General features: G+C 38.3%; 1 protein-coding gene across 2 annotated transcripts in view; it reads left to right on the top strand.

Moving 5' to 3' along the window:
* The window catches only part of LOC137038343 (protein-lysine 6-oxidase), a 13,922-nt gene extending 2,840 nt beyond the window's left edge, over positions 1 to 11,082 (top strand). Inside the window, exons 2-6 of one of the 2 annotated variants that reach the window (XM_067412833.1) lie at positions 606 to 714; positions 5,463 to 5,594; positions 6,957 to 7,209; positions 7,284 to 7,399; positions 10,123 to 11,082. In XM_067412833.1, coding sequence (XP_067268934.1) covers positions 606 to 714; positions 5,463 to 5,594; positions 6,957 to 7,209; positions 7,284 to 7,399; positions 10,123 to 10,129 — 617 coding nt within the window. In that variant the 3' untranslated portion in view covers positions 10,130 to 11,082. Of the gene's footprint in view, positions 1 to 605; positions 715 to 5,462; positions 5,595 to 6,956; positions 7,210 to 7,283; positions 7,404 to 10,122 lie in introns of those variants that run through there. The other variant, XM_067412834.1, reaches the window with a different exon arrangement.
* Positions 11,083 to 11,987: the final 905 nt, after the last annotated feature.

Here is an 11,987-nt window from a genome sequence, read left to right as displayed (position 1 = left end):
TCAGTGTTAAACAGGACAATACTGCAGCAGAATTAGATTTGGCTGTACAGTCGTTCTGGAGTAAACAGTGATGTTATCAGCTTATTTTAATTTATCATAGAGAGACAATGCTGGCAGATCAGGATTAGAGTTTATAGAATTAAATAAGACATAAATAATTGATTGTATTTGTATATTTAGTTGAATAACTCTGATCATAATGTTAGTGTCCCCAACTGAGCAAGCCAAGCCAAAGGCGACCAAAGGAACCGAAACTCCATCAGGGCATGATGGAGAAAAATAAACCTTAGAGAAACCAGACTCAGTTCTCCTCTGGCCTATTAACACACAGCGGAGGATTATTATTCTGGACACACAACAGCTCAGAAATCATATTAGAGCGGAATATTCAACATTTCTGGGTATCAGGCAAGAGACGCGTTTATTGAGGATGACGGGTCGATTACACAAGAATATGAATACATGAAAAATCATGTAATCATTTCATGATCATTTCTTTTCTACGCAAGATTGATAAATAAGGGCCACTCTCTCTCTCTCTCTCTCTCTCTCTCTCTCTCTCTCTCTCTCTCTCTCTCTCTCTCTCTCTCTCTCTCTCTCCGCAGGTCTCCCGGATCTGGTGGTTGATCCCTATATGATCCAGGTGTCCACATACGTCCAGAGAGTTCCCATGTATAACCTCAGATGTGCAGCGGAGGAGAACTGCCTGGCCAGGTCAGTGCAGCTTTCACTCAATTCGCTTTAAATATAATCAAGAAACACTCTAGAGTAACGCTCAGAGAACACTCTAGAGCAGGGGTCTTCAACTAAAATAGCTTGGGGTCCAGAAAAAAAACCTTCTCACCGGCCGAGGTCCGGACAGTTATATACCTAAAAACATGAATCGATGTCTTTTTGCCAGACTAAAGAAATTAGTGTAGATTAAAATGTAGTTATTGAACAAAATATGTTCTCATATAGATAAAGTATGTCTTTTCATATTGTTAAAGCAAACATAGGTAATCCTTCACAAAATATATTTCATTTTGAGGTTATTCTGTTTAAGTTGTGTTGGTACAAAATATCTAATTCAACCAGTAGCCATGTCTGACAAAAACATGATGAATGAAAAAATGCCTTCATCTCTAAATCTGCACTGAAAATACATTAATTTCAACATTACCAGCAACTAAAGTGCTTTTTCTGCTGAACTGAGATTTACAGTAACAATCAATGAACACAAACCCTCCTGGTTAAAAAAACAAAACAGAAATCTCATAACATAATGTTATGTTCATTCACATGTATAGCCTACATTTATTTAGGTAAAGACTATCTTCAGCACTGCTCTCTCTGTGCTTCAAATTGCACTGGTAAAAAATCATTAGCAATATCATCCAGAAACACTAACAGGCAAAAATAAGGTGCCACCAGTGTTGGAAAAATTAAAAAGTGCACAAAATATTTTATCTCTTTATTTCAACTGTTCCTTTAAATCCAGAAAAACGGAAATAACCTCTCAAAAGGCTGAGCTGAGTTGAGCTTAAAGATGGAATGGAAGCATAAACATTCCTTGTTCCAAAAATAATAATAAAAATAATAAAAAAGTGAATATAGCTACATTGTCTGAACTTCAGTGCATGTGAGACATTGGCTCATTTATTTTCTGCGCCCTTACCTCAGACTGCTGAGGAAAAAGGGGTCTTTAAAATGTGTATGGCTGAATCAGAAATCGCCACTATACCCTAAATAGGGCATTATTTGAGGGGACAGCCATTTGTAGTGGCGTCCGAAACCACAGTGGACATGTTTGAGTGTACTCACATGTTCCACCACAATAACGGGTGTACAGCCGATGTACACACAACAGCCGTCTGACTTCACGCACTCGTTTTCATTCACTCCTTCAAGTGAACTGTAATAGTGGACAAACGTAGGGAATAGTGAATGAGGGTTAAGGGGCCAATTTCTGATTCAGCCTCTGTTTTACTTGGCCGTTTTCTTCAGTCTCTTCACTGCGCGTCTAAACATGTAGTGCGCATAGTAACGTAGCCGCACACCGGACTGAAGCTCATGGGCGCGTCTCAGGATCTCACACCGGACGCTCACATACGTGCAAGCTCAGTTTTGAATCGACTTCTGACAGAAGAGCTGCACGATGTATTACATTTATATTATATCGTCCATGTACATACTGATTTCACCCTGTGCTACAAGAGATACACTCACCGTGCAGTTCTTCTGTCAGGAGTCGATTCAAAACTGAGCTTGCGCGTAATGTGTGCGTCTGGTGTAAGATCCTGAGACGCACCCATGAGCTTCAGTCCGGTGTGCGACCCCTTTAACTGTCAACGCAACTGTGGCAACATAGGAAAAACGGTTCTACTGAGCTGCCTGATATAAATGTGATTATTTATTTATTTTAAATCGCATTTGGCATTTAGTTATTTCAGTGTGTCAAAAGGCTTCGCGGTCCGGATGGATGCATCTCGCGGTCCGGATCCGGACCGGAGTCCGCCAGTTGGCGACCCCTGCTCTAGAGTAACGCTAAGAGAACACTCTAGAGTAATGCTCAGAGGACACTCTAGAGTAACACTCAGAGAACACTCTAGAGTAACGCTCAGAGAACACTCTAGAGTAACGCTCAGAGAACACTCTAGAGTAACGCTCAGAGAACACTCTAGAGTAACGCTCAGAGAACACTCTAGAGTAACACTCAGAGAACACTCTAGAGTAACGCTCAGAGAACACTCTAGAGTAACGCTCAGAGAACACTCTAGAGTAACGCTCAGAGAACACTCTAGAGTAACGCTCAGAGAACACTCTAGAGTAACGCTCAGAGAACACTCTAGAGTAACACTCAGAGAACACTCTAGAGTAACACTCAGAGAACACTCTAGAGTAACGCTCAGAGAACACTCTAGAGTAACGCTCAGAGAACACTCTAGAGTAAGGCTCAGAGAACACTCTAGAGTAACACTCAGAGAACACTCTAGAGTAACGCTCAGAGAACACTCTAGAGTAACGCTCAGAGAACACACTAGAGTAATGCTCAGAGAACACTCTAGAGTAACGCTCAGAGAACACTAGAGTATCGCTCAGAGAACACTCTAGAGAAACGCTCAGAGAACACTCTAGAGTAACGCTCAGAGAACACTCTAGAGTAATGCTCAGAGAACACTCTAGAGTAACGCTCAGAGAACACTAGAGTATCGCTCAGAGAACACTCTAGAGTAACGCTCAGAGAACACTCTAGAGTAACGCTCAGAGAACACTCTAGAGTAACGCTCAGAGAACACTCTAGAGTAACGCTCAGAGAACACTAGAGTATCGCTGAGAGAACACTCTAGAGTAACGCTCAGAGAACACTCTAGAGTAATGCTCAGAGAACGCTCTAGAGTAACGCTCAGAGGACACTCTAGAGTAACGCTCAGAGAACACTCTAGAGTAACGCTCAGAGAACACTCTAGAGTAACGCTCAGAGGACACTCTAGAGTAACGCTCAGAGAACACTCTAGAGTAACGCTCAGAGGACACTCTAGAGTAACGCTCAGAGAACACTCTAGAGTAACGCTCAGAGAACACTCTAGAGTAACGCTCAGAGAACACTCTAGAGTAACGCTCAGAGAACACTCTAGAGTAACGCTCAGAGAACACTCTAGAGTAACGCTCAGAGAACACTCTAGAGTAACGCTCAGAGGACACTCTAGAGTAACGCTCAGAGAACACTCTAGACTAACGCTCAGAGAACACTCTAGAGTATCGCTCAGAGAACACTCTAGAGTAACGCTCAGAGAACACTAGAGTAACGCTCAGAGAACACTCTAGAGTAACGCTCAGAGAAAAATCTAGCGTAACACTCAGAGGACACTCTAGAGTAACGCTCAGAGAACACTCTAGAGTAACGCTCAGAGAACACTCTAGAGTAACGCTCAGAGAACACTAGAGTAACGCTCAGAGAACACTCTAGAGTAACCCTCAGAGAACACTCTAGAGTAACGCTCAGAGAACACTCTAGAGTAACGCTCAGAGAACACTCTAGAGTAACGCTCAGAGAACACTCTAGAGTAACGCTCAGAAAACACTCTAGAGTAACGCTCAGAGGACACTCTAGAGTAACGCTCAGAGAACACTCTAGAGTAACGCTCAGAGAACAATCTAGATTACCGCTCAGAGAACACTCTAGAGTAAAGCTCAGAGAACACTCAAGAGTAACGCTCAGAGAACACTCTAGAGTAACGCTCAGAGAACACTCTAGAGTAACGCTCAGAGAACGCTCTAGAGTAACGCTCAGAGAACGCTCTAGAGTAACGCTCAGAGAACGCTCTAGAGTAACGCTCAGAGAACACTCTAGAGTAACGCTCAGAGAACACTCTAGAGTAACGCTCAGAGAACACTCTAGAGTAACGCTCAGAGAACACTCTAGAGTAACGCTCAGAGAACACTCTAGAGTAACGCTCGGAGAACACTCTAGAGTAACGCTCAGAGAACACTCTAGAGTAACGCTCGGAGAACACTCTAGAGTAACGCTCAGAGAACACTCTAGAGTAACGCTCAGAGAACACTCTAGAGTAACGCTCAGAGAACACTCTAGAGTAACGCTCAGAAAACACTCTAGAGTAACGCTCAGAGAACACTCTAGAGTAACACTCAGAGAACACTCTAGAGTAACGCTCAGAGAACACTCTAGAGTAACGCTCAGAAAACACTCTAGAGTAACGCTCAGAAAACACTCTAGAGTAACGCTCAGAGAACACTCTAGAGTAACGCTCAGAGAACACTCTAGAGTAACGCTCGGAGAACACTCTAGAGTAACGCTCAGAGAACACTCTAGAGTAACGCTCAGAGAACACTCTAGAGTAACGCTCAGAAAACACTCTAGAGTAACGCTCAGAGAACACTCTAGAGTAACGCTCAGAGAACACTCTAGAGTAACGCTCAGAGAACACTCTAGAGTAACGCTCGGAGAACACTCTAGAGTAACGCTCAGAGAACACTCTAGAGTAACGCTCAGAGAACACTCTAGAGTAACGCTCAGAGAACACTCTAGAGTAACGCTCAGAGGACACTCTAGAGTAACGCTCAGAAAACACTCTAGAGTAACGCTGAGAGAACACTCTAGAGTAACGCTCAGAGGACACTCTAGAGTAACGCTCAGAAAACACTCTAGAGTAACGCTGAGAGAACACTCTAGAGTAACGCTCAGAGAACACTCTAGAGTAACAATTTCATAATCTTTGAAGAATGATACAATGGAATGTTCCTTTAATCATTCACATAACCAAGAATATTTAAAAAATAAAAAAAAATAAACGAACACTGGTTGCTGTTCTGAAGATTCGATAATGAACAATCATGAGCACTTTTTATCTGTAAAGAACCACACAGTCACTAATATCTTTTTCTGCTGAACCCAAGAATTGTTGAAGAACCTGATGTCAAACTTTACAGAAGTCAGCAAAATCTCCTTCTGTGTTCCTCAGTTCGGCGGCGAATGCACAAGACTACGACACCAGGGTTCTGCTGAGGTTCCCCCAGCGCGTGAAGAACCAGGGAACCGCAGACTTCCTGCCCAGCAGACCACGCTACTCCTGGGAATGGCACAGCTGTCACAAGTGAGGAGACCACACATACAAGACATGCCATATAACTGTTCAATCAATCAATCAATCAAAAATTATTTATATCGCGCTTTTACAATGACGATTGTGTCAAAGCAGCTTCACAGTGTTAAACAGAACAATATTGCAACAGAATTTGATTCGGCTTATTTAAATTTATCATATAGTGTCAATGTTGGCAGATCAGTATTATAGTTTATACAATTGATTAAGACTTAATTAATTAATTTTATTTGTATATTTAGTTGAATAACTTTGATCATAATGTTAGTGTCCCCAACTGAGCAAGCCAAGCCAAAGGCGACCAAAGGAACCAAAACTTTTTTGGCGATTTCTTCAAAGCAGCTTCAGTGTTAAACAGGACAATACTGCAGCAGAATTAGATTTGGCTGTACAGTCGTTCTGGAGTAAACAGTGATGTTATCAGCTTATTTTAATTTATCATACAGCGACAATGTTGTCAGTTCAGTATTATAGTTTATACAATTAATTAAGACTTAATAAATACATTTTATTTGGGTATTTAGATGAATAACTTACATTTACATTTTTTAAAGTACATATACTTGAAAAATAAAATTAATTGGAAAGTAAAAATACTTCAATACTGTCCGCCTCTGGAAAAGACATAAAATCCAGTAGCAATTCCGGGATGGCTCCAAACAGTGTTGGGGTAACGCATGACAAGTAACTTGAGTAAAGTAATCAGATTACTTTTTCAAGTAACTAGTAAAGTAACGCATTACAACTAACTTGAGTTACGTAATCAGATTACTTTTTCAAGTAACTAGTAAAGTATTGCATTTTATGCAAATTGATTAAAGTATTGCAATTTACAACAAAATATCTGAGTTACTTTTTCAAAAAAGTAACGCACGTTACATTTTCACATTTATTTGACTGAGAGCTGTCTTCTCCCCATGTTGAGAAAAATCGAACATGATGGTTATTGTAGTTCTAGACTAAATGTGAGCATTTACTCACTTGCACAAGAAAAATTCAGTATTCCTCAAAATTAATAAAATCAGTCAAATGCAAAATCAGAATACTATGCAAACCTCCAATAATTATATATTAAATAAAACATTTTAATGCATTTAATCTACCTTTATTGACCAATGTTTTGCTGCTAACTTTCAATGATTCAGTTAAACCAAAAGCAAAAATTTTATATTGTAACAAAATAGTAAAAATAATAATATAGTAAGGCAATATTGTAATGGATTACTTTTCAAAGTAACTAAGTAACTCAATTAGTTACTTTTTTAAGGGAGCAACACAACATTATAAAGCATTACTTTTCAAAGTAACTTTTCCCAACACTGGTTCCAAATGATGTTGTGTGTGTTTTTTAAGTCACTATCACAGCATGAACGAGTTCTGCCATTATGACCTGCTGGACTCCGGCTCACAGCAGAGAGTCGCCGAGGGTCACAAGGCCAGTTTTTGTCTGGAGGACACGTCCTGCGATCCAGGATATTACCGGCGCTACGCCTGCACGTCCCACACTCAGGGTTTGAGCCCTGGGTGTTACGACACCTACAGCGCCGACATCGACTGCCAGTGGATCGACATCACCGACGTCCAGCCGGGACGATACATCCTAAAGGTCAGAACCCTTCACACTTCTCCATAATCACTGCTGTTCTGCAGGTGTGAGAGCTTTAATGGTTTTTATTCCAGGTCACAGTAAACCCAGGCTTCCAGGTGTCCGAGTCAGACTACAGCAATAATATCGTCCGCTGTGACGTCCAATACACCGGCAGCTCCGCGCATGTGGCCGGCTGCAGCGTGACCCCGTAAGTACAGCTTCTGCTCCTTCTTCATGAGTCAAATATATCTTACATTAATATGTTTCAAGTAGGGCTGTCAATCGATTAAATATTTAATCACGATTAATTGCATGATTGTAATGAGTTAACTCACGATTAATTGCAATTTAATCACACATTTTTATCAGTTGTAAATGTATCTTAATTTTATATGTTTCAAGTAGGGCTGTCAATCAAGTAAAATATTTAATTGTGATTAATCGCACAATTGTAATAAGTTAACTCAGTTGTAAATGTATCTTAAATTAATATATTTCAAGTAGGGCTGTCAACCGAGTAAAATATTTAATCGTGATTAATCAAATAATTGTAATTTGTTAACTCGTGATTAATCGTGCCTTAATCGCACATTTGTATCACTTGTAAATGTATCTTAAAATTATATGTTTCAAGTAGGGCCAGAGTATTTAATCAAGATTAATCGCTTGATTGTACTGATTTCACTCGCGATTAATCACAACTTAATCACACATTTTTATCAGGTATAAATGTATCTTAAATTAATATGTTTCATGTAGGGCTGTCAATCGATTAAAATATTTAACCGTGATTAATTGCATGATTGTAAAGAGTTAACTCGCAATTAATCGCGCCTTAATCGCAAATTTTTGTCAATTGTAAATGTATATTAAATTAATATGTTTCAAGTAGGGCTGTCAATCGATTAAAATATTGAATGGCAATTAATCACATGATTGTAATAAGTTAACTCGCGTTTAATCACAGTTTAATCGCACATTTTTATCAGTTGTAAATGTATCTTAAATTAATATGTTTCAAGTAGGGCTGTCAATCGATTAAAATATTGAATGGCAATTAATCACATGATTGTAATGAGTTAACTCGCGTTTCATCACAGTTTAATCGCACATTTTTATCAGTTGTAAATGTATCTTAAATTAATATGTTTCAAGTAGGGCTGTCAATCGATTAAAATATTGAATGGCAATTAATCACATGATTGTAATGAGTTAACTCGCGTTTAATCACAGTTTAATCGCACATTTTTATCAGTTGTAAATGTATCTTAAATTAATATGTTTCAAGTAGGGCTGTCAATCGATTAAAATATTTACTCGCGATTAATCGCATGATTGTAGTGAGTTAACTCAGCTGTAAATGTATCCTAACTTAATATGTTTTAAGTAGGGCTGTAAATCGATTAAAATGTTTAATCGCAATTAATTACATGATTGTAATGAGTTAACTTTCGATTAATCACAACTTAATCACACATTTTATTAGTTGTAAATGTGTCTTAAATTAATGTTTCAAGTAGGGCTGTCAAGCGATTAAAATATTTAATTGCGATTAATCGCATGATTGTAATGAGTTAACTCACGATTAATCACAGCTTAATCACACATTTTTATCAGTTGTAAATGTATCTTAAATTAATATGTGTCAAGTAGGGCTGTCAATCGATTAAAATGTTTAATCGCAATTAATCACATGATTGTAATGAGTTAACTTTCGATTAATCACAAATTTTTATCAGTTGGTAATGTATCTTAAATGAATATGTTTCAATTAGGGCTGTCAAGCAATTAAAATATTTAATCGTGATTAATCGCATGATTGTAATGAGTTAACTCGCAATTAATCGCGCCTTAATCGCACATTTTTGTCAACTGTAAATGTATATTAAATTAATATGTTTTAAGTAGGGCTGTAAATAGATTAAAATGTTTAATCGCAATTAATCACATGATTGTAATGAGTAAACTTTCGATTAATCATACATTTTTATCAGTTGTAAATGTATCTTAAATGAATATGTTTCAATTAGGGCTGTCAAGCAATTAAAATATTTAATTGCGATTAATCGCATGATTGTAATGAGTTAACTCACGAATAATCACGCCTTAATCTTACATTTTTATCAGTTGTAAATGTATCTTAAATAATTATGTGTCAAGTAGGGCTGTCAAGCAATTAAAATATTTAATCGGGATTAATCGCATGATTGTAATGAGTTAACTCACGATTTATCACAGCTAAATCGCACATTTTTATCAGTTGTAAATGTATCTTAAATTAATATGTTTCAAGTGTTTAATACTCTAATCAACATGGGTATGGACAAATATGCATGCTTAATGCAAATATACGTTTATTATTAGTGAAACCATACTCAGAGCATGGAGACTAGACATGTATCAAAGGTCATAGTTTTTTTTTTTTTTACTTGTTCATGTCTCTTAAGCCTAAGCTTAAAAATTCTGAATGAGCATTGATTTTTCTCATTTTAAGAATATAAATAAAAGGAGTTTTTACACTGGCAAACCTGGAGGAGGTCCATATTCCACGAGTAGCTCGGACTGCAGAGAATGTGCTCAGTGTAAAACACACTTTTCTTTCGACCTGGAGTCTAATAAAGGTTAAACAGAAAATATGGTAGCTTATGTAGGCTATAACTGCACTTGTTTCAGAATAGTAATGTAAATGTTAACCCCTTTCTTTCCCTATTAATGTTTGCTGCTCCATCCTTTACGTTTATGGCCCATCTCGATTTCTCCAACAATGGGCTACGCCACGAATCAAACAGAAAATGCACGCTGCATTAATCACGCCCTAATAAATTTAGTGCTTTTAAAATCAGCTTGCGTTAACGTGTTATTAACGTGTTCATTTTGACAGCCCTATTTTAAACACTAAAGAGAGTCACGCCAGAGTCCTTCTCTTCACAGACACTGAGCGGATGCTGCCACCGGACCAGCGGGCATCACCGGCTGTTCGTCGCAGATCATCCTGTGCAAAATAAAGCCGGAGGAATGACAGAGAAGATCTGAACCTTCGCATCTAAAGCTCAGCTAACGGAAATATCTTCTCATTCTGTTATGAAAACGTTATTTCTCTAAACGTTTTTAATGGTTATGTGAACGTTAAGGGAACATTCCATTCTGCAAACGTTACTTTTGAATGTTCTCGGAATGTTAGATTTAACGGAAACATTTCAGAAACATTTAAAGGGTTACTTCAGTGATTTAGCATTCAGCTTTGTATTTAAACTGGGTCATTAATGTCGTAGAAATGTGAAATTATGTGTGAATTTGGTGCCTTCTAGACTGAGAAAAGACAGAAAATGTATTTTTGTCTCATGGGGATGAAAGACAACAACTCCCAGAATGCATTGCTTCGCTGCCCTCGTTCAGTTAGAGAACAGACACTACAATTAAAAACTGAACGTGTGTGTTCAATATAATGTGAGTGAGCCGAGCGAGAGTCAGGAGTCAGATTACATTCATCAGGAGAGCTGAGGTAAGAGTAAGTCGTTCTCAGCGCGTGTTCAGTCTGGAGCGTTTTCACTTCATGCCTTTGGAAGATTAACTTTCATAGGAATGAATTACCGGTAACCATTCACACATACTCCCGGGTTTCTTCTGATATAGAGCCATATGCTAATCGCTGAAGCAACCCTTTAATGAACATCGTTTTGATGACCAGATTGTTTGTTCATAACGTTCTGAGAACATTCCCTGTTAGCTGTTACTTATGTTACATGTCATTCTCTGTTAATTCATGTGAAATAATGCTAACTTTTGATAGTCGAGGGTCTTTTCAGCTTAATATGTTAATCGGATTGTTTAGTTTGAATGATGTGTAGAATAAAAATCAGGAATGTTTAATAAGTGTGCATGAGAGAGGCTGAAAATGTGAAGGCTGTTTTCAGATTCATGTTTATATTATCTATGTATTTTAAGACATATTTATATTTTCAGCCTCTTAAAGGTGCTGTTGATATTAATGTCACTTTAGTTTAGGAGGCACACACTTGAATAAAAGCAGATGAGAATATGTTTTTACTGTTTTTTCAGTTCTTAGGACTCGTTTCTCAATACTCACTTTTCCCTTGATCTCATCATCAGTATGTGAGCTAAACTGAGGATCATTTATCATTGCTTTGGTACAAAATACATTTAATGACAATATCTTGATGACATGAATTATATTCTCACTTAGACACAAACACCTTCAATTTGCACATTTAATAATTTGCTATTTTTTACAGTAATGCCAAATTAATATACACTAAAGTGCATCCTGAAAATATTCTTAGGGCTTCACTTTTGCCACATTTTATGTTACAGCCTTATTCCAAAATGGATTAAATTTATTATTTTCCTCAATTTGACAAACAACACCCCATAATGACACGTTTTTTAAAAATAAAAAATGAATAAATAAATCACATGTCCATAAGTATTCACAGCCTTTGCTCAATGCTCTGTTGAAGCTCCTTTGGCGCCGATCACAGCCTCTCGTCTTTATGAGTTTGATGCTCGGCTCACCTGTTTCTGGGAAGCTTCTTCCATTCTTCTGTGCAGGACCTCTCAACCTCCATCAGGTTGGATGAGGAGCATCGGTGCTCAGACATTTTCAGATCTCTCCAGGGATGTTTAATCAGGTCTGGGCTCTGGCTGGGCCAGTCAAGGACATTCCCAGAGTCGTCCCGTAGCCGCTCCTGTGTTATCTTGGCTGTATGATTAGGGTCAAGATGAACCTTCACCCCAGTCTGAGGTCCAGAGCGGTCTGGAGCAGGTTTTCATCAAGG

Source organism: Pseudorasbora parva, chromosome 13 (assembly GCF_024679245.1).
Source record: "Pseudorasbora parva isolate DD20220531a chromosome 13, ASM2467924v1, whole genome shotgun sequence".
Classification (NCBI taxonomy): Eukaryota; Metazoa; Chordata; class Actinopteri; order Cypriniformes; family Gobionidae; genus Pseudorasbora; species Pseudorasbora parva.
Note: the sequence above shows the minus strand (reverse complement) of the source record. Positions and strands in the feature narration are given on the sequence as shown.